The 23,867-nt window shown below is 47.6% G+C and overlaps 1 protein-coding gene across 7 annotated transcripts in view; it reads right to left on the reverse strand.

Annotated features, from left to right (window-relative positions):
* Positions 1-575: 575 nt before the first annotated feature.
* LOC105683733 overlaps positions 576-23,867 on the reverse strand; it is a 61,868-nt gene continuing 38,576 nt past the window's right edge. For all 7 annotated transcript variants that reach the window (XM_048651739.1, XM_048651745.1, XM_012396536.3 and 4 more), the window contains 8 exons: positions 15,782-16,246; positions 10,346-10,470; positions 9,959-10,166; positions 7,760-7,874; positions 4,728-4,965; positions 4,252-4,638; positions 3,698-3,949; positions 576-3,628 (listed from right to left, as the gene is read on the reverse strand). In XM_048651739.1, the coding sequence (XP_048507696.1) occupies positions 1,796-3,628; positions 3,698-3,949; positions 4,252-4,638; positions 4,728-4,965; positions 7,760-7,874; positions 9,959-10,166; positions 10,346-10,470; positions 15,782-15,923 (3,300 nt within the window). In that variant the 5' untranslated portion in view covers positions 15,924-16,246 and the 3' untranslated portion in view covers positions 576-1,795. The remainder of the gene's footprint in view (positions 3,629-3,697; positions 3,950-4,251; positions 4,639-4,727; positions 4,966-7,759; positions 7,875-9,958; positions 10,167-10,345; positions 10,471-15,781; positions 16,247-23,867) is intronic.

Raw genomic sequence — 23,867 nt, forward strand, 5'->3', positions numbered from 1 at the left:
TTATAGTTTTGTCTCAGGAGATGATTAATCTTAGCGTTACTTACAATTAGGATTAATCTATACTATCTGTACACAGATTAACTTGACATACGCACATATGATATCGTTACATTACGTTAGATTGTTTGGCCCACGACACTGGTTTAAGATTAAGGTTTCGATCGTACATTTAGGCCAATCGGTTTACGAGGATAAAAAAAAAGAAAAGTCATCATAACGTAGGCAGTTTTTGAGGAGAAGATAAATAAATAACGACAAAGTTCAGGCACAGATAGTGTTTAATGACAAGCAGTTAATTGCGATACTAATTAATGTTTGAATTGTAAATTTTTTATCTAACCGAATGTGATTCTAAATTATGATTGAACTTGATCTTTGAAGATTCATTCTTCCTTCTGAAAATTCACTGTTACTAGGTAGGTAATTCATCGAATGAAATAATAGTAACGACCGCAATTACGACCGAGAGTGATATTCGTAACGGATGATAGTAGCGATGAAAATACCCGAGTAAAATTCAGTGGCGGGGGGGAAAAAATAACGTAAGACTAGAGTTGAACAATACATGCGTTTTGATCGTCGTACAAGGTACACATCATATCGATATACACGGTATAAAAATATAAATGTGGATAGAAAGAAAAAAAGAGAGAGAGAGAAGGGGAAGAAACGGGGAGAGAAGGCGAGAGAGAGAGAGAGAGAGAGAGAGTGGGAAAGAAAAATTATGGATCTCCGGTGTGCACGTAATATACGTATCAGATTTGAATATATATGTATATAAATTTCAACTCAGCATCTCGAACGGACGCGTCCGTTTTTGATATTTAGGTTCGAAATTGTTGTTGCACAGTGACGTATCGTTACAGATATGCAGGTACCCCGATTGCGGTGTCGGTAGGTCCCTCCCTACGCATAAGTTACATGTATATCGTATTTCAATTCTCGTACAGAGTACAAATTTTTACAATTCCACGATAAAGTATCGAATGGCATGATATGCGTACAGAGATTTTACAATTAGTGTAATTCTTCGTCGGAAATTATTCAATTATCGCCAAGTTTTTGGCGACATGATAATGTGTAGGTATAATATCGCCGATATCGCCACATTATTCAATTTCTTGAGGAATAATATGTATGTATATACAGATATACATAATACAGTGAATTAGCTGTAAAATGTGTGAATGATTCCATGGATATCCTATGTACCCATACATTACATATATTATATTCAATATACATATATAACGAATAACATTAATAATTGTTAATCATTAGGCTAGCTGTTGATGGTTTTTTTTTCTCCTTTCAAACAATAAATAAAATCATCTATATTTCTTAGAATTTTGTCGGCCGACGTACGCGGGTAGCATCGAATACGGGCAAAGACTAATATTTTGGTATAGCCAGAGGTTCGAGGAAAGTATAAGCCCCCGATTTTCTCCTCTCCAACTTTCCCTTCTTCTTCTATTCCTTTTCCTTACTCTTGTGCACTTTATTAAAATTTTCCCCCTTTTCTTCAGGGTGGAACTGCCGCAGACCTGAATATACTGCAGATATAATCTGACACCCAACTGACCCGAGTCGAAAGTCGACCGTTCAACTTTGATACCGAGCACGCGTTTAGTCTTCACCTATTTCTCTGGTAACTGAGAAAAACAAAGAGGTAGTAGATTTTTTCCCTTCGTCCTGATTTCTGGTATCAGAAGTAGTACGAAGAATTTCGTCTTTCTTGAGTTCGTCGCCATCGGCTCGTCTTTTATTTTCATTCATTTTATATACAATCCGAACATCACTTGAACCCATCGTGATTCGGGTACTGCGAACGTTGCGGCGAAAATTGAACTTCGCTCGTTTGCCTCTTCGGTCTGAAGCTTGCAGCCAGAGAAGATATCCAACCTCCTTGAAGTTGCTGCTGTTGTTGTTGTTGTTGTTGTTGCTGTTGCTGCTGTTGCTGCTGTTGTTGCTGCTGTTGCTCGTTCAGCGGTCCGCTGCTGCTTCTCGCGCTGTCGATGCTCATCCCCGATTTAAACCTCGAGAAAATCCCTGCGCTGTATTTCTTCGAAGCTCCGGGTGACGAGAAGACCAGTGACTTTTTGCAGACCTTTTCCGCCTCTTTGTGAAGCATCGAGTCCAGGCTTCCAGTGTGCTGGAGCTCCTCGGTGTCTTTGTCGTTTTGTGAGCCGAGAAAAAGACTCTCGCTTTGATTCGTGATCTTTGTGATGTCCTCCATGCTCGCCGAGCTCCTCCTGATCTCAACTTTGCCGATTTCCTTGTCCAGAGCATTGCTACTGGTACTCGGGTTCAGGACTATCTCGGGTTTCGTCCGCGCTTTTTTGGTTCCCTTGAATTCCGCCGTGCATCCGAGGGACCTCAATTCCTTTTCCGGACTGACGTTCACCGTCGTATCCCGCGTCGTATTTACAGTAGCGAGCTTTCCCTCCGGATTCGAAGAGTTTCGCTTGTGCTTTATCACCGCGACGTCGTCGTCCGTAGCCGGTATAGCTTCGAGAGAAACGGACGGCCGCTTTTCCTTGGCGAACACGGTCTTCCAGCCCCTACTTTTACCATCCTGAGACTTCCTCGTTTTGGGAAGCGTCGTCGCACGCTTCTCCGCCCATGAAATTTGTATATTCGGTGTCGCGATCCTGTCGTTGGTGTTTCCGCAATTTTTCGATTCTCTCGCAGGCTCAGAGACTTCCTCGACGAGGACCTGTTTCGTCTTGGCAAGGTTGCAACTTTTACAGTGGACTGGAACGTGTCGCGCCGAACTCGATCCCGTTATCGAGTTGCTCTTGCTCAGGCATTTACCGGCGGTCTTGGCGGTTTGCGACTTGATCGCGGGCGACTCCCTTGAATCGAAGCTGATGCTCAATCTGTCCGTAAAAGTCCTCAGCCTCGACAACAACGACTTGTGACTATTCGGCGTCGTTTTGTCCCGCTCCTGGTGATCGATGCACGAGCAGCTGCACCTCGTCCTCAGTTCTTCGTCGAGGATCGCGTTGTAGTTGCCGTTACCGTTCTCGGCCCCCTCGACCCTCTGGTGCACCTCGATGACCACTTCGTCTCTTTCCAGTTCCTCGAGGATCCTCGAATCGTCGCCCGACCTCGCGCTCACCGGTGAGCTCATGTCGCTACTGAGATTCTCGCCTCTGCTTCTTCGCCGCTCCCTGTCGGGATCGTGCTCCCGCATGGCCCTCGCCAGGTCGTGGTGGTGGTAATCGAGCGTGCTCTTCTCTCTGCTGCCCTTCCGGCTCCCGGGATAACTTTTCCTCCCCGCGGTGCTACCCTCGGTGGATATCTTGAATTTCAGTGTCTTCTCGCTGACTTCGACCTCCGTCGCGGTCTCCGGGTCCGAACTGTCCACCGTGTCGACCTCCTCAATCGTCAGATTCTCCACCGAATCCTCGATCGATCTCGATCGCGATCTGACGGCGCACCCCCCCGATCTCTTCGAACGCACGCTCTGCGTCGACATCGACTTCACGACGTACGTCGATATCGAGGTAGTGTTCGACTCGCCGAGGTCCACTATACTCTTGCGGTGGAGGCGTTCGTCTTTGGCCGCTTCGTTCAAACGACGGTAGTACTCGAGGGCGTCGCGGACGGGGCGTACGATGAATTCCTGAAATCGGAGGGCGAACGACGATCAGAAAATTATCGATCCACCAATTCCACCCGAGACAACACCCACCTGCAACTCCGGTAAGAGTTCGCCGAGAGCTTCGAACAGAGGGAGCAAAACGAGCCCGATAAAGCTGCACTGCGAAGAGGGTTTCGTGACCTTGTCCCGGTCCATAAAAGGCGTGACGGGAAGGCCCTCGAGCTTTTCCGCGTCGCTCTGCTTGAAGAATTCTTGTAGGAGTCTGTCGAGCCAGGGCTCAGCAACGTCCATTGGCCTCGCTTCGTTACTGATGTCTGCTACCTTGATGAGAACCATGGTCAACTACGGAAAGTAAACGGAGTAACTATGCCGATTGATTCCTAGTCGGTTTATTTCAGCTATGATAGGTATACAGGTATAGCAAAACCCCTGAAAAATGGCAACGAGCTCATCGTACAAAGTTAGTCGCATGCTACCTGGTTTAATTTAATTTTCATTTTCACATGCAATATACTTGTGTTACCACCGGGTGCTCAGTCTTTCGACTCTGATGAAGAGATGCAAAGTTAGCTTTAGCATACCGAAAGTTCGTAATTGAGTAGATAAAATAATTATTATATTGCCAACAATACCGTCCAACTCACCAAATTCGTGTGCGATTTGTTCGAGTAGTCAAATTCTGGCGTGGTCTCCGTGAATTGTCCGAGTATCTCGTTGTGTCTGGCCATGTCGGTGGCGAGTATGCATCTGATTATACCCTCCCTGACGGTCCTGAAGGTCGCGGCGTCGAGGGAGGCGAGGATGTTGCACTCCGGCGACTCGAGTACCCTGAAAGCCACCGAGCAGTGGTGATTCTCCAGGGGTGAGATATCGTTGTAACGCAGCGCCAGCTCGGTGCGAGCGTTTATCTGATAGATGTTGTTGAAACCGGGGTGGTCGAGGTCGTGGCAGATGCAGGACACGAGGAGCACGAAGACTTCGAGGTGACCGATTTTAGAGGGTAGATCAGCCGCCCACACGATCGCGTACATCTGCGGAGATGAGGTGTAAAGAAGTTTCCTCGTTTGATTATTCGATCGGAGATACGCGCGAGCTAACGAAATCTTAGTTAGCGGCGTACCATTTGAGCTACGCAGAAGCAGTGCCTGAAGTTGTGAAAAGGAACCTCGTTGTAGTTGTTGTATACTTCGTAGAGGAAATTCCGTAGCGTTGACAGGGGTATTGAAAATTTCTCCAAGAGGTCTAGCTCCATGAACATCGCTTGCAGCATCAGTAAAAGCTCCTCGTCTTCCCACTGCCGCGCGTCGAAGGCAGGAGAGCGAAGCCACTGACGTACGCTCGACGATACGGAGACGTCGCTGAAATAACAACGTCGCGTCATTTTCCGGTTGAAAAGTTTTTGAAAAGTACGAGAGATTCTCATCCGACTTTACGACGCTTCGTTGGAGTCGAACGCGAATCGAAGGGATCAAGATCGGATTATCGATAGCGGGTAACAAAAAGGTGCAAGCTCGACTCGTTGACTCTGGAAAGTCGTAGGGGTGGTCGGCCGACGGATAATGAAAACGTCCGTCCGAGTATATTTGTCCGTGCGACGATTAATCCTTTCCCATATGAATCGGCAGCGAGTGGGAATTGAATAGAGTGAATTCCGGTGTATATTGACAACCCTTTGTGGCACCTGACGCCGTTTAGATAATTTACCGCACAGTTCAGCAGAAATAGACAAAAGATATTCCGCGGTTCAATTGCATCGATTCGTATATTTAACTCATCCGCGTGGACGTAGTTTTAACGGAAACCAAAACTGTACAGATGTAGTTCCTATAGAAAACGTGTTATCGACGCCCTGGCAATAACAATTCATAGCGATAAATGGGGGGGGGGGCTTTATGTGTAAACCTGCTACGCGGTAGAACGGACGGCTTAACGCACCGTGCGAAAAGTCCGCGCGAACTGGTCCGACTAAAATATCCCCCGCGTACGCGGTGCTGCAGATGCGAAACGTACCGAGAAAATCATATCGAGTCGTTACGAACGAATTGCGAGTGTACGCAACATACCTGGATTTACATAAAAGCTATCCGGTAGCGAGCGTGTCCTTTACGCTTATAATGCGTACGTTACTTTTACACGACGTCGTTACCACGCGCTACCACCGACGCGGTGACATTTTTATTATACCCCATTGTTGCTGAGGGTGTTTTTAACTTTTTACCTTTACGATTCGAGACACGACGTAGGTGTGTAACGGTGTAACGGACAAGAAATGCATTCGGCGGCGTACATTAATATTATCGAGATGCAACGAACTCGCGTCGATTCGCGGACGCCGAAGACAATCGTTGAGTCGTCGGTTCTGAAGTGACAGTTAGGAAATGACTTGGCCGTTGGTTTGGGAAATTTCTCCGATATTCGGAGAACTTGTACAGTCGGTACCTATATAGGACGAGCGACTCGTATTGTTGTTATCATTATCGTCGACGTTCTTACCGAGGAGGGGGTGTGTGAAATTCTGCAGGTGGGTATGCGCGAAGGTGCTGCTGAAAGGGCTGGACACGCCCGTCCGATGATACACGCGGAGAAATAATATACGAGTGAAAGTATTTGAAGAATGGGGAATATAAATCGAACGGAATAAAATGGAATTTCTATCTGTACACGTCGGTATAATGCTCGAGATGTACGTATACGTGTAACGTAAAAGTTGTAAATATTCGGTGACGCGCATCCCGACTCGACGTGATGTTGTACGAGGGTTTGTTCAGCTTGACGCGTCCCTCGGATTCGAAGGCGCGGAGAGCGATCAAACGGAACGACGGATAAATTGATATAAGACAAACAAATTAGGGGGACGCCACGCTCGACGTTCTATTTGCACGGAAATTGGCGGCGACCGTTATCCCGTCCGATATAATTTCATTCTAGGGGGCCGAAGCCATCTCCTTCTCCGCTATATCCGGAATCCTTACGAGTAACGTCTTTTTCTTCTCATAATCAACGTTAGGATACAACGAAAGCGTTTGTGGGAGGTGAGTTTTAATTTCAATTTTCTCAACAGTGTAATAAGCGCGCGACTTTGCGAGCAGAACACGATTCTTCTCGGGAAGTATTCGGATTTGAAAAGGCTGGAGTGAAAGTAAGGAGAACGAAGCTGGATGGGAACCGAGTCGAGTCGATTAATGAATAATATCGAAGGCTACGGTATCGATATTGCTTGGCTAGTTTATTGAATTTACCGTCACCGCGTTTATCCAATAATCCATGACTGAACTTTATCCGATACGAAATTGGGCGAAATTGAAAATTCAACGCAGAGTGAAAAAGCGAAGGAAAACATCGACCTGCGACATCCGGCAATATTTTACCTCGCGCTTTTTTTGCGAAATTCTATTTGAGAACATAGTTACCGACTTCCTTCGCGCTAAAATGATTTATTACATCGACGCGCAGCTCGTAGTTTTAATTATCCTCATCGAGAAAAACGTCTAATCCCGTAGACCGTTCGATCGGGACCCAATGAAATATCCTCGAATATCTTTATTCACTTTATGAAACATTTTCATTCCATCGATTTCCCCTTCGGGGTGCTAGGCGCTCTGGGGGTGATTTAATCCTGACCAATGTCAATGTTGTTTACAAAAATAGCCCGATCGTATAATTCGTGCGGATTCCGAACTTACTCCCGTCTCTCAGCTTAGTTTGGCTTAGCTGAGCTTAGGTAAGATTAGCTTACGATTACTCGAGTTAGGCTTGCGACCCGAATAAAATTTATCTCTCAAACTTTCCGAAAGCTACACATCTGAAGGGCAATTAGAGAGCACGTTAACGAGGAACGCTCGGTTCATAATTAATTTCAAGAGGGTCGGCGAAATCCTATGGAGTTTGCTTCGCCGATGTCGAAGAATTTAAACTCTGTCAATATAATCGTCGACGATTCGACGACGGTGGAAATCCCTTTCGGGTATCGGTAACAATGAAGATTCCTTATTTATAATCCAAAGAATTTCATCCCTCCGACTCCCGAGCTTTCACCGATCGGTGTATAGCTGTCGTCCGGTTAGGTCGGAGCGAGCGAGAAATGAGGTACGGTATAAAGAATTTAATTTCGCGGTTTGCTGGAATTGCGAAATTTTAATCAACGATACTTACCAAATGTTGAGGAATTTTTCGCGGACCATTCGCTTGACCGAGTCACTTTTCCTGCGGTACTGCAGTCTCCGGCAGGCCTCGGTCGAAATCGGTTCCGGAAGCTGCTTGTAGAACCCTGCGCGTACGGAAAATGAGAATTGAACATCAGGTAAACGGCATTGCGGGACCCTAACGGTACGGCCGGTAGGATGATTATCGAGGGATTTCCGCCATGGCGAATATTTTTATTCGTCGCAGCAATGACGTCGTGCGACATATCCTGCAGCGAACGTCCTCTCTGTTTATGCACCCGTATATCTGTCAGGCGGCGTCAGATCCCAACGGTAACCGTCAACGCTCTCGGCGCGGCGTTTATTCATACGATCCATTTTTAATTTCATCAGTTTCCGTATTAAAGCAGGTTCGCGAGAGAAATGGAACGAGAAAAAAAACACGCGATATGAATAAAAAAAAAAATAGAGAATAATGAAAAAGTCAAGCGCGAAGAGAGAATAAAAACACGGGGAAAATTGTCCCACGTAAAATATTCGGATTCTTGCAGATGGGCGTTGTTACAAAACTGGATTTGACGAGGATCCCGAGGTGCATATAACCGTCGTGAAAAATGGCTGTTGTTTCACGACCTGAAAATTATACGAGGATTTACTACCTCTGGAGGGGATAGGAAATAAGCTTCTTTACCAGACGTATTTTGTTTTTTTTATTTTTTTCTTCGGTACACCAGAAAATTCGAATGCGATAGTTCGTCTCGGGGTTCGAACGAAATTTTCTTCTCACCGAGAACGAGCGAAGCCCTCGGGGAATTTTTGCGGCGTGGAATTTTCTACGCGAACGTCTACAGATATCCGATGGACAGGGGTTGGGCGGAGCAGCTTTTAGACCCGCATAATGTATACGCGGAACAAAAAAATATTACACACCACCGGCAACATGGGCTAAAAATATTCCTACGCCGCCATCTTTGAGCCGAGATGATTACATAGCGATATGTATAGCCACTGCATCGGGAAGAACATTACGCACGGTACATATTTACGCGTAAAAATATCAATAGCGAGCTTCCGTAACCGCGTACGACAATATTTGCCCTATCTCGTTATTTACTTTCCGGTTTATCTCGTTCTCCCTTTTTTTTTTTTTTCTTTTTTTTTTCTCTCAACATTTTTACCGCGTACGGCACGAACCGCCCGAGTGCCATCGTCCCGCTTAACTCGATTATGATTTATTGCTATCTGAATAACGTAAGAAAAAGGTCGGGAAAACCCCGCGAGTGCTTGCTCAGCGAAGCGCAACAACGGCGCGGAATCTTGACGAGAATACGGCTAAATTGATGCTGGAAGAAAAGCTCGCGAGCGTTTATTTCGGATCCGCGAATACGGGGAAAAAAGAGCGCGCGAGTATAGACGTCAATCTTGTCGAAAGTTTGCGTATATACTTCCAATAAGCCGCTTGAGTTACTCTCCTCGATTTCGCGGACGCAAAAAAGTGTACGAGCTCCCCTCTCGTATAATATCTGACGTAGATACACATATTTACGATACACGGTGTACTTGTACACGAATTTCGGATGAATACCGGCGGAATGTGTTATACCCAATTCTTGCCCGGAGTTTCTTCAAGTTGCAGAGATTGCCCGCGTTGTTGCGTTAAACCGCAATCGTAGGTGTAACGTAATGTACGTACTGTTGGCGACTACATCCAACCAACACCAGACGGGACGGTTATTGTTAGACCTACGTAGTAAACTTGTATCCAAATACACATCGCGTGTTTGTTAAACGTATTTAAAGGAATTCAGCGAATATTTCAGTTGATTTACGGTACCGCCATGTTAAGGGACGGAGCTTTCCAAAGTTATCTCGTTACACCGGCGGAAGATAATGGGTCGGAAGGGTGTACCGGTGGGTGTCTATCTATTCAGGGGATCCATTATGCGTGTACGCTTTGTATACTGCACACGGAACACCGTGTACCTGCATTACGATCGCGGTGCGCAAAGTCCGACACGAGCTTTTCGGAATCGTTTCTGAATCACGTCGATCGATCCGATCAACCTACTCGACATCGATACGGTACGGTAGTATTACCTCAACGCGATTCCGCGGCTGGTTCCGTCGCCCGACGAGTCGTCGGTCGAAAAAACCCCGCGGTCTTTTCCCCGCAGTTTGGACGGAATAACATAAATCGTAAAAAGCTCACCCAGCCAGCTGAGGTGCTCCGTGGTCTCGAGCTTTTTCCTGAAAGCGTCAACCTGTCGTTTGAGCTCCCTGAGGGGCAGAAAGGGCGTCGCAACGGTGACTTCTTGGTGTTCCCGTAGTTCCCGTTCCAACGCTGAAACTCGGCGCTCCAGGGCGCGAAGCAGGTCCGCCTCGAGCATCCCCGTGCTGCCCGGATGAGCCCCGACCACCTTGTAATTCGAACACAAGGGTGAAATAGGAGTGGGATTATAGGGGGGCCGACCTTCGCGGGCACTCTAAGACTAATCAATAATCCTTATGTCGATGGTGATGATGGCGGTGACGGTGATGAGGATGGTAGTGATGACGATGACGGTAGCGATGACGATGATGAGTGGAGGTTAATTACCTGCAACGAGTACGGTGTCTCGGGGGTGTTCGAGGGCAGATGGGGCGATATGTTCAACAGTTTATCACCCTGCCGGAGCTTCACGATGTCGAGAGGGCCGGCTTCCGCCGCGCTTCGAAAGAGCTCTGCGAACATTCGGGGAAAAGCTGGATTTTTTGTTATCGTGTAGAAATTTCTTTGCATCGGCCGCCGATAATAAGCGGAAATGGAAGGCTGATTCGGGTGGCGAATTTCTCAGATTTCCGGTCAGAGGATAATCGTGATTTCCATCCAACGGACGGATACGGATGATTGGGAATATCGTGGATCGTTTTGGTACGAGACGCGGAGTCATTGTTCTCTTCGGATCGCGAAAGTTTTCAATGGAAATTCGACGCTGAATTATTTGAATAATTATTTCCGTCGCAAATGACGCAAAGAGGCAGAGAACCAATCGCGAGTTGATATCGATGACTGCAGCTCGTCGAGCATCCCGCACCGTACTTGGATACAAAGACGATCACGCGCTACGATATCGGAGAGTAAGTTGCGAAGAGTCGTGTGAGCAGACCCTTGCCGGAAAACGTGAAAAAAAGAGCACGTCCTCTCCTCGTGTCTCTCACCTCGGTAGACTGATAAACTAGATCAACCAAATGGATCGTGATTAAAACAGCCCGATTCAATTATCGCCAACGTCCCACAGCCGTATAGGGACTAATTGAATTCTCGCGTCGTTGTTCCGCGCCGCATTGTCCATATCGGAGCGTCTGCCGTAGGTGTACATCGGTTATTGACGTAATTATCCTGTCTTGTCTTCCTCGCGACAGCGTAACGCCGACTATTCGCTAATTACTTCTTCAGTTTTCTCCAATCGATCCGACGAACGCCGTGCGAGTGATCAACGACGTTCCCCGAAACGGGTGGACGAGAAAATCTGCGACTTGCAAAATTATCGTTCGTTCGTTCGTTCGAACAATGAGCGTGAAAAATTGCCACGCTTCGGTTTTTTTCCCGGACTGTGGTATACCGTCGGAAAAAAAATGGCGTACGGAACGTACGAACGCACGTGCAGGGAGATGCAACGGCAATAAGCAAGGGCGAGATCGCGGCGAGATATACCGGCCAGGAGGGAGGTTCGGTGACCGTTAAATTCTAGGGCAACATAGCGAAGTATCCGTGAAACCATATTATCCCCAGGCGACGCCACCTTGACGTCGCCGTCGCGACGCCGCAATGGCGCGTCAAGTGTCTCGCAACTCATCTCTCGTACATACCCGGTATCCGTTTTCCTGTTCGCCACTTATTTTAACAGATCGATATCTTGCCTTATGAGCTTCGTGTGTAACGTACGATAAGGCAACACGCGGCCGCCACACCTGGCGCCGCGCTGCTCAAACCGCCGCAGGTAGAAACGAGAGTTTGCACGGCCTTCGCTTTTCATCCCAAGAACGGAAGAGATACGCTTTTATTTGGCCGCACGTTGGATCTCCATTTCGCGGTAGAATTACATCAGCGATTAGAATCTGTTTTTTTTTTTTTTTCTTTTTTGCTTATTTTGAATTCAATGCGACAGCGTCCCAATTTCATATGCGATTAGAACGCCGAAGAAAATGTACCGCCTACGTACACGTGCATACGTGACGAACATATCTTATACATATGTGAAGCTATGTGTGTATATGTATGTGCAGTTCATCCCGGGGACAATTTCCGCGCTTTGCCCCAATTATTGACACCGACGGCGGCAATATGTTCGTACAAATCGAGTTTCTGCAGCTTACCCTTCGCACTTTCTGGACTCGTCACGCCGTCAGACAATTTAAATTGAAATTTGAACTAAGTTCGAATCGAGTCCAATAGTCGGATAATCGATCTTCCCCCATCTCCCGCAGTATACCCGCGGTACTACAAGACTCGCGCCTAATCTAGTTCTGAAACTGTTTTAATCCCCGTTTCGCGAGCAACCATCTCTCGATGTTTAAAACGGTCGTCAGTCAATTCGTGAAAAAAGCGAACGAAATGGACTTTAAAGGTTTTTTTTCGAGAAATCTGTTTTCGATCGACGTATCGCAAAGTAACCGAAACGTTACGCTCGTGGTGTAATAACGACGTCTATATAGCTGCTTGCGCCATATTCATTTCGCTTCGAAAGGAAGGTGATCGGTACGGATAGAGGTGTATATGTAACGACGATACACGCGCTTATACGTATATGTATATTCACGAGATGGAAGCGGCGGAAATTACAATCTTGATACACTCTGAGAACCGTATAAATATAAGTCGATGACAAACAGAAACAGACTTAGCAGACCGCCACATAGCGAAGCAAAGAAGAGACTTTACGCCTGCGGTCCCCGTACATATATGAACATACCACGGAACCTAGATGTGATTACGTGATGTACCTACCAACGATAGGCGAAAGATGATTAAGGCAATGGGATCAAGTTCGTTTCAACGTACGTCGAGTACTCGTGTGTATACGCGTGTACAAGGAATCGAGCTCGCCCCCCCGTCTAGCGTCTAGTCATAGGTAGGTAGGTACCTCGCGGAAGTAATTCGTTCCTCGTAAAAGCCAAAGCAGTGCCGAGGAGACTGCAGTCTCCCGAACCGGAGTTCTGCGTCGGGTGGAGGGAGGTGTACGTCGCGAAAGTACTTCCAGCAAAACTCATCGCATTCCGTAGCACATCTCAATTTTTCATCTTGATTCCGGGCGGCGAGACACCCCGGAGAGACGATTTTCCTTTTTCCTTGGTAATAACCTGAGCGCGTCCGCAAATTTGACACGTATATAATCTATGTATATACAAACTGTGTCGTTCGATCGATTCTCGCCGAACGATCACGTTGTTCTTCGATTTTTTTTAAATTCGTGATCCAACTGCCAGCCGCAAATTGGACGCGTGACCCGCGACAGCCCCTCGAATTTTGGGGAACTTCTGAAATTGGTTTACGATCCCCTCAAATTCGAATAGGCAATCATGTAACAAAGGCGTGATAACGATTGCTTCCATAGCGGTAATTCGTTTGCGGGGAAGACGTTTTTTTTGTCAAATGGCATAGAAACAACACCGAAACCGGAGATAAAAACCAAAAAAAATAAATAAATAAACCGCAGAAGAGGGAGATCGAGAAAAAGGCACACACGACCGACGATCGCCATTACAGAGATTTGAGAGCGAGCATTAACTTGTTCCGATGTGAAAATCAAAAGACCCGACCGATCATTGGTTTCAATAGGATAATAAGCTCTGCATCGCGACGTTTGTTATCTGAACTCATCGCGGACGGCCTTTGCTCGCAAGCTCGCTGGTATACGGGAGTAGTCAGAATTCCCGGAAGCTCCGTAACAATAATAATCCGATCGTAATTCGTCGATCGAAAATTCATCGGAAGTGTCGAATACCCCTAGTTTTCCTTCCATCGGCAATTACACTTCGCAAAGAGTATCCGATGGAAAATTGGGCCGCATTCGTTACCTGCAGCGTCAAAAACACCTCGAAACGATATCGCAGCCCCTCGAAGAGACCGCGAGTGATTCACTCGAAATTTTCTCGAGATATTCGATCGGTTCGTTGTTTTTATTCCGACAGCTTTGAGGTTCCTTTTTTCTATTCAATTTCTGGTTTCCCGTTCGGTTTTGTTCGTTTTGAATCACTTTTACCGCCAGGGCAACGATTCAATTGCACAAGCTTCGACCGTATACCGTTTCTGTTTGAGCAATTAGTTTTTAATCACAGCTCTCGAAACGGCAGGGCTTTACAATTGAAGGTAGACGGGAAATGTGTACGGAAATAGAATAAACGACGAAAAAATGAAATCCAAAAATGAAACGGCTGAACGGCGTGTCTCGTCTGCGCAATTCGACGCGTGTAGTTCGTTAAGTTGTACACACGTACGTACATACGACGCGTACGCTTGGCATGTGTACGCGTACAGTCCGCGAGGAATCGTCGTGCGCTCATAGATATTCCGCTCGTAACCGCGTACGACCGGTGAGCATAGAAAATTTTGCACGCAAGCGTCGACGTCGACGTCATGCGCGACCTCGAGAGCACAGACCGTACCTAGCAGTCGTAGGTGCTAAATTTTCAAACAAAAACTACCGGTTGTAAAGCTTTCTGCTCGAGTTGGAAGCGGGGGGGGGGAACGGAGACGACGCGCGGCGCAACGGCTACGCCGTGGGGTAGGAGAGGATGCAAAGCCGCCGCTGCCATTACGGGTGGAACGTTTCGCCGTCTTTGTACTTGTTATATCCACCTGCACCGCTACCGCTACGGCGATAAGTGCTCCTCTCAACGGAGTCGCCGAGCAGCGGAGCGGCATTCTTCCGTTTTCAGCTTTCTTGCGCCGCCCCCGGAGTCCTCGCGGACATAAGGTCACGCTTTCAGCGGTTCCCGGCGCAGTTCCGGCGAAATTGGAACACGTGCGTCAACGGAACGATTCGCCGTTCGAATCTGTATGAATATCTAGACCGGTATCAGGGGGTAAGCCGTTCGCGGAAAACGTGAGATCGCCGATTGCTCACCGAGATCGGAAAAATTCTATCGGGGGTGGTTCGAACTCCGCGAACGTTTTGAACGCGTGGAAGTTTTAAAGTTACATTGGATTTCAACGAATCACCTCGCTCGTCCAATTTCATGGGGAACGTTCGGGACGATTTGGAGTCGTGTAACGATTAAAAAACCGTGCACGAACACAAAGAGCTCTCGGTAACCTGTTTCCGCTAGATTGGTTGGTTCGCGTTGCTACCGACGATAAAATTACCGGGCAAACGAATTGGGAACTCTAACGCAAACGCATCACCCGACCGTCTGGGGATCGTCTGGCTCATCAATTAGTCCTGTTACTTAATGAGCGGATGAACGGAGAAACTGCAGGTAATCCGACCCCCGCTCGCTCTGCTCCCCCTCCTCCCCGCGCGATTCGGTCTGGCACAAGTAATGTTTATGCCATTGCGCGCGCGGTACCCTCGTTCATCGACCCTGTAATATTTTATCCGATGCGCTGACGGGAATCGACGAGCGTCCGAGATGAAACATTGCATTCCTCCGCCACCACTTTTATATCGCACGCGGCTTAAAGCCATCTCTATTCCGGCCGTCTGGTCGCGCGGTCGTCAATACGCGGTGGTAAGATCCGCGCGGAAAAACGGACGACGAACGCAACGAAACTAAGAACCTCGTCCAGGGTTGTTAAATATATCGCGATAAAATAACGACCTCATATGAGCCATCGGGTAGATTATCAGCGCTCTTACGCTCTTCATTAAGATTCATATTGCGGGAGTCTCGAGTCCCCTCGAAACCCAAGAGAGGCTGTATCGTATACACGCGATCCGTTTGATATCGATGAAAAAAGTAGCGAGTGAAACGACGGGAGAGTTCATATATATTTTAATCGTCGACGAACGTTAGGGAAAAAAATTCCGAGCGTGACAACAACACCACTCACCTTTGATCTCCTTGTGCGTGACTTGGTCAGCTCTGAAGCAGGTGGCTTCCCGGCGTTCCCCGACGTTGAAGTAAACGAAAGTAACGGCAGGCGTATCGGCCTCGGTGTCACCGACGTTCCCGTTGCGCACCTCGTGTTCCATGGCCCGCGAAAACGGAGACCCCGCAGAGGGTGTCGGTTCCTCGTTGGTTCTCTGACAGGTTTCAGCCGCTGATCGCGATCGGGTCGCGGCGACGTTCGGGGGTGTCGGGTGACGACCTGCCCGCAGGTCGTCGGGCTCATCGCATCGCCACCCGGGCACCCCGGACGCCTCGAAATTCTCCGAAGCTCCCGGCGAATCTCCCGGCCAGAGTTGACGACGCTGCACGGATGCTCGACGGATGCGACGAGAGTGAAATAGACGCGCTCGAAACGGGGATGGAGAAATTGCGACGGTGCGGGGACCTCATGCCGTTTTCAAACGATCTGAAACACCAGCAAAAAAAACTCTGCGTACAATTCGATTACCCAACGCTACTCCTCCTGCACGGTTTCCTATGGTTCGACTCTCTTCGCGCGTCTTTTTCGGTCGCCTGATACGCGCGAACAGATACACATTGTCATGGAACGCGAGTTCCACCTATCGCGTACGCGCTTCCGCATATTGCATGTACGCGGTGTTACCTGCTCGGTTTTACCCGTGTGCGTACACTCGTACATATAATATTGATGATAATATATGCGGCTAAACTGGCTCGCGTACGTCAGCGATATGATTATTATTTTTCATGACGTCAAACGGAGTTGTCTCTCCCCGAGACTGGGTAATTCAATTTAGCGCCGCAGAGCTCAATTGATGTGCGAGAAATACTGGGGGTGAAATTTTCGCATGTCGAAGTACGCTTGGACGAACTAGAGATGATCTTCTATCCGATGAATTCTTTTCCTACTTCGTCCATCCTTGCGCACCCTGACTCTCCGCTCCGCAAATATATCTGAAAACGATACCGAAAAAGAGAAGGAGAACGAAGAGAGAAATAAAAGTATACGTTCACATACGACAACGGCTAACGAGCGGAAATACAGACCCACATTTTTTTTCTTTTACGAAAAGGAAAGTAAGAAACCGGTTGATAGAGAAAATCATAGTAGATGTAAGAACGAACGTGATCGACAATTTTGCTAATTTCTGTCGAATTTATGGTTGCAAGCTTATTTTACGCGAAAGCTACGAGGAGTTTTTAATTTTTAACCCGGTTTACTCGCGACTACCCGACAAAACTTTTGTAATCAATGATGGCGTGGACTAGCTACCAGGCAGGGGGGGATAATGAGAGTGATCAAGTTACCCGCAGAGTTTGATGAGTATAAAAATTAGAGCAACCGTGGCGAGGGAGGCAGTGGGAATCACTTCTGAGTAGATCAGTCATTTTTCAATTCCTGTAGGAGGAGAGAGAGAGAGCAAGGCGGAGATAGCGATCCATTTTATGATGCATAATGTGCGTGTAATATTCATAAGAGAAAACTTGATGATTGACGACTTTAGTCTCTTAAATTCCCTCGCTACAGGTACGACGTAATATTCGGAAGGATGGTACCGTTGAAACTGGCACGAGTTCTATCCAACTTCGATCGCTGATCGCCGAGCGCGATACTGAAATCGAAGAGATCTTCGACTCTCCGCGTATCTTTGGCCACCCTTTTATTCGAACGGTATATGAAAAAACAATTTCAAGGTATAAATCGATTTGTGAGAGTCGCGTACTCAGGGGCACGTGCCGTATACTCGACGAACAGGTCCTGCTATCGATCCGACACCCTGCATACGTACGCGAGAAGTTAGCCCCCCAAGTTTTGAAATTTTGGATTTTCGTTTTTTGCACCATGCACCAAAATTTCCGTTTGCACGAGCAATCACCGGTATCGATCCGTCCTACCTGGAAACATGCAGTCCGTAAATATGTACCACGTTGAACCGCACCAGGGATCGAAATGCTATGGGGTTGATATATTAAATAATTACTTGATCAACACCGGCGATTGTGTGCTTCTTTTTTTTTGTTGTGCAAACGATGTGCGAGCGATTGCAACAAAAAAAAAAAGTTCCAAATTTCGAAACTCGGGGGCTAACTTCGTACAGGTCGAATCTCGCAATCTACGTTCGGGCCAACGAATATCAAGTAGCACGCGTCGACTTCCAATTACAAGATCACCCTCGTGAACTTTTTGCGAGATTAAATGGGGAAAGCACTCGACAGGTAGAGCAAACGACGATTTTACCTCCGTTGTTGACCGTAATAGATCGGCGCTTCGTCCAATTAATTAACAATTTATCGCCAATCAACGATTGGAAGCTTTGAAATATATATACGCTTTTGAATCGTACGCTACGTGGACGCTTTTCAAAAAAATTTCAGTTACATTTATGCACGGTGCAGTATGCATACAGCGTACACCTGATACACCGACGGCAAGACAGAAGCGATGAAAATGTGAATAAATAAACAAATGAATAATTCATGAATGGAAACCATTTTGTACGGCATACGGAAAAACGAACCACCCCGATAATGAAAAATTGAATACTCGACGTTACATCGCCCTCGCAGTCCAGATGAACACGCGGAAAAACCCGAGGAACGCGCATCGACTGCGTAGGGGATCGATTCCCTAAGTGGCGAAGGTGAGTGCTACCTGCCCGCCCCGAATCGTGGCCACAAATGAGTGGTCGTAAGGCTGCCGAATATACATATACGGAGGGAACGGAGGGTTTTTAGGGTGGCCGGCGTAACGACAAATACCCAGGCAGTATTTAATCGATAAGATGAGGAGTACAGGGTGTAGGAAGTTCGCGAAGGAGAGAGATGAGACAGCGAGGGTGGTAGAAACGGTGGTAAGTGTAACGTCACGCATCCCGACGCCGACGCTTCTACCAAAAGAGGATAAGCTGGTGGTTCGTTGGTATCGGGAACGATTGTCGATCGTACCTCCCGATGTTTTAATGAAATAATACGTCTGACGAATCTGGGGATTTTTAATCCGTTATCACCGACACCGGACGAGTTTCGGATCGAACCTCTGGGGGGCAATTATCCGGACGCGTACAGATACGACGGACGGTATAGCCGCGGGTACACAGAGCCAAAGCCGATCAGACGTCGAACGACGAGTGCGTATTGGCAGCCTCAATTGGTTTACAGCGTTTTTCACTCTTTCCAATTATACTATACGTCGGGCGCGTACAACTTCCGCCCACCCGTCGTCGCTTCCTACCTCCGCCCAGAAAATTTATCTATCTATACGGATGACGGGAGCCCGATAACCGGATTCCAGACGTCGTTATAATCGCATAAAACTTCCCTCGACTATAATTCGCGACGAATCGACTTATCTACATTCCAAGCGGTTCGGGACGTCATCGGGTGTCGGTCCGCCCGTGTTGACGAGAGACGGAAAAGTTTAACGAATCCGACGGAACGTCTCTCTTTGATCCAACTGTTGCGCTAACTCGGCGTAGACGTGTACGTCGAGTGCTAAAGGTCACGGGGTTACCGCGGCGGCGGGGGGAGTGGGGGCGACATAACATCCCGCTGCACACCTTATTAAAATTCGCAACCGCACACGGTCAGCGGACGTCAGCGCGTAGCCGTCTACCCGCATACCGCACCGAATCGATCGAATCGTTTTACGGCGCGCGAAAAATTACTCGTCGCCCCCGAACCACCGAGATATTTTATTACAAATCGGATCGCTTTGGATCCCAATGTTTTCCACGACTGCAGGGGTTGAAGAACAATTGAAGCGCAGTTTCTGTCACGTACGATTATAACAGCGACGGTGTGGATCGATAATAATTACCCCGTCTACCTCCACGATTCTATAGAGGCACGGGGTGTGACGTGATTTACTTTTGATGATGCAATTTTCTCTAATTATAGAAACGATTAATCGATTTACATCAATTGTCGAACAATTATGTCCTTGTAACCGTGCATCAATCACCGGATACACACACATGTATACATATACATACATATATATTCACATGTACAGCCATCATCCCCCGATTGGTGTATTTTCACCGAATACGTTTATGGGAATTTACGTACACGGGGATAGACGGCGTCGTTCAAGTGTCACGTACCGTTATAAAAGCCAACCCCCTCCGACGCAACCGGCGGCTCCACCACAACACCGTCCTGATTGTGACATCGCGCCCCGATCGCGTGCACGTACGACACATATCCGTCGCGTGTGTGTGTGTAGCTGCACCGTGTCCATCTGATTCCCCCCTTCGGAAACGTGCGCGATGATTTAACAAATCGGCATTTTTTTTTTTTTTTTATTCAACTCTAATCGCCTCCTTCGCATCGAATCGCCTCACGGTTCTTCGGTCGATCGGAGAATATGAAAAAACTGTGGAGAAAATTGCGAGACTGCGGGGAAAATGAACGGCGATATCAAAATTAGAGAGCTCTCTACTTCGTCCTGCTGTGATCATCGAGTCGTGGACCTCGACGCGTTGGCGAGGGAGGATCTGAATCGAAGGTGCTACCGATGTAACATCGCCGTGTGATTTACGATGAGCGGCGATTGCGACGAGTGGCGGTGTCTCGAGACGAGGGACGAAGAAACGTCGAGAGTGCGCCACGGTATAAGCGCGCGCGCGTGTGTATACTGCAGCGAGTCCGTGTCAACGTTAATTGCGACATCCTCTCGCGGCGTTTGAGCGCTAGAAACTTCCGGCGCGTTGCAGCTGTGAACCTCGACGTGTTCACGAACGCTACGTCATCGGAGGAAGCTGCCAAGACATCACTCGCCCACGCTAATCTCCGGAGTCCAAGTTCAGATCCTAGGGGTCCCTGCTCCGCGGACGTCGTCGTTGCTCTCGAAGGATTCAAAGCCCTGCGCTTTTTTCGCGACTAGAAAGGAGCGAAAAAATTCGAACGACTCTTACGAGTACGCGTTTACCTCCCGCGCGGAACACCGGGGTTGCGGTTCGGAGGTCGATCCGCGTTTGCGAAATCAGAGCGTAACGATTGGCAATATTACAGGCGAATAAACGAGGCGTTTTAAATGAAATGAGAAAACGCTGCGCAACGGATAATTGAAATTTCTATATATTCGAGAATCTCCGTACTGTTGTGCGCCGCAGCGCGTTGTTCTCCTATCTACGTAAGCATAGATTCGGCGAACGGTGTACATTATGCATAAATGTATACGTGTGAAACGGCGAAAGGCCTCTATTTTCATAATTAATTGGTTATTGTGTTAAGCCCGGCGTCCAATTTATTATTCATATCTCGTACTCCCGTGCGGCGGGTAACACCGCAACCATAACGTATACCCGATACCCTATCGGTTCCGAACAGAGTTTAACGTACGTACGTCGATCGAGGTACGAATATGCACAGCATGCGGGTGACGGGAGAGTAAACCAACTTTCTGTCTTCGAGCAGAATTTTTCCCATTTTTTCGCGTTTCCAGCCTAATTTCGCACCGAGTGCAACGCGGGGTGTCGACAACGAATTCCCGGTACGAATCGTCGACGCGCGCGACTACCGACGTGTACGAGAGCTATCCGCAGTCCTCGGTATCAACGAATTATGAAATCGACGTATCGACGCATTCCGAAACCCACCCCAAAATCCGACCCTCCGTTCCCGCGTGTAATCCCGCTCCGGCCGTTTTTCCCTCTCCCATTACTCCCGGCTCTCCGCGATACGAACGGGACTTGGCACGTGAAAAAAAAAAAAAAGACAAAAAACAAAAAAAAAGTTTCGACGAGGCCGGCGAATGATTTCAATCGAGTCCCCACGCCTCTGTTCATCCGTCGCCAATTTTCCGCAGGCTCGGCGCGGTTATATTCGTTTTTGTATCCCGCACGGTGAGGAGTGGCGCAACAGCTGAAATAAACGAATCAAAAACTAGCCGAAAATGGCAAAAAAAAAACAACAAAAAAAACAACAACAAAAAAAAAATAATCTTGCGGGCGTAGCGCTCGCTCCGCGTCAATCTCGACGATGGAAAAGGGTGAGATATATCGCAACGTTCGCGTCGGTGAGGCGCGGCCCGAAATACGCCGCGATTTATGTTTTTCCGCGGGCTCAATTTTTCCCTCGTTTTCGTCATTCGAATTTTCAGCAATCCAGATAATCGACGAGTTCTACGTTGCAGCGGGGAATATCGGCAGCTGCGATCGGTTGATCGTACGATGTACATCGCGGTACACGAGGTGCTCGCGATACACACTCACAATCAGTCGAGTACAGGGGAACGCCCTGACCGAATCGAAATTGCCGTCGAGCATTACACCGTATACCCGAGGCGATAATTTGTATGTACAAATCACACGACGCGAAGTACAACGTCCCATGCCCGCGACATACAACGTTAACCTTCCGTATAATATTCTCGCTTACGTTACGCCGATCCCTCGCTCATTTTCGAAATTACAAAGTTGACGAAATTCGCACAATTAGTTCTGACGTTTTACAGCGAAAAATAGGGCGACGTTTCGTTCCGCGGGGGGGGGGGAGGTTGCAAAGTCCGATCCAGGCTGATTCCAGCCTTTTTCCATCCTCCCGTTGTTATCGCTGTGATATTTTTTCGCTTTCATGTTACATTCGAAATTCGCCGTGCGACGACGTAATCACCGGCGCTCCTCGTTACACGAAGAAACGGGAATTTGCGTACAGGTAACGCAGTTACCGGAGGTGTCACTCGGTGAGGGTAATTTAATTTGCGATTACTTGTGAGGATGGGATACCCGCGGTGTACACGCATGTCGCGGATACGTTGCTACTGTATTCAATTTCTGGATTAACATATTATATTACTTGGCCCCGGTAATACTCATTATGCTACCGTCGCTCGGCCTGGAAAATGGGTATTGGTAATCGTTATCACTGCTCGACAGTTGTACCATATCGTAATAGCGACGGAATTTCACGTGGTATGGAACGGCGTACGGCAGAAATTAAAAAAAAATCAACTCTCATGAATATTGGCGAATTCAGGGGCTTAAACTCCATTGAATATATACCTGAACTGCGAACGCGAACCCGCCCTATGTGAAATCGGGCGTAAGCGCAACGGAAATTATGCAGGTATTTGCAAGTTCTCAGAACTGAAAGGGGGAAAATAGCGGCGAGGGATGCGGCTAAAGCCCCCGGAAATATGGGGCTTCAATTTCATTTTGTCATTCGGTTTATGAACGCATTTAAATATCTCTACGTTGCTCCTCTATATTCCATGGCTTTCCGCATTGTTGGGCGGCGCGGAAGGCGAATAAAGAGAGCCGGGAAATTATGGAAAACCGAAGACTGCGGCGGAGCCGCGCTTCGGAAGATGAGTAAAGAAGCACACGGACGAAAAAATGAGAACGAGAAGGGAGTAGAGAAAAAAGAAAAAAAAAAACGAAATGACAGAGACAGGGAGAACTGCTTCTTCATCCGGGAAAAGAAATGAGAAGGGAACGAGGGTGGCCCGCTATGTATTAAGCTCAATAAAGAATTTCACGCAATTATTACCGAGCCAAGAAAACGGAGCCGCGAGTTTTTTCGCTGCTTTAGCCGCTCTCCTCGTTCTCTACTTAGGCTTTTTTTTCTCGTTTCAGCGAGGAGAACGACTCCCGCGCCAAGCATAAGGTGCGATATATATATACGTTAAAATCACCCGCGAGATCCTCCACGGATGTGAAGCAGTATCCTCTCATTTCTTCTAATTTGGAGTGCCGCGAGGTCAGATTTGTACGACGACGATGAAAAAGAACAAAAACGGTTGTAAAATCTTCGATGTACGTACAGGGGTTGCGTTTTCTATTCGATATTCGCCAAAGATTCGATCGGCGGAATTCTAAACGAGTTAAAAACTGCGATCGAACGAACTATCGTACATTCGCAGTTCGCCCGTTCTCGGAGCGAGAATTCGGCGAAAATTTCGTATTTTGCAAAAGCCAATATTAACCTTGGCTCGGAAAATGTTTGAAAATTTTAAGGGGCTCAGACTTCTCATTTCCCCCCTTCGCCCCATCTCTCTTTTTGCCATTTCGCCAGAGTTGCGAGAGCCAGGGGCGCTCGCGCGAGGCAACCGAGAGTTATTCCCC

Source organism: Athalia rosae, chromosome 1, assembly GCF_917208135.1.
Source record: "Athalia rosae chromosome 1, iyAthRosa1.1, whole genome shotgun sequence".
Lineage (NCBI taxonomy): Eukaryota > Metazoa > Arthropoda > Insecta > Hymenoptera > Athaliidae > Athalia > Athalia rosae.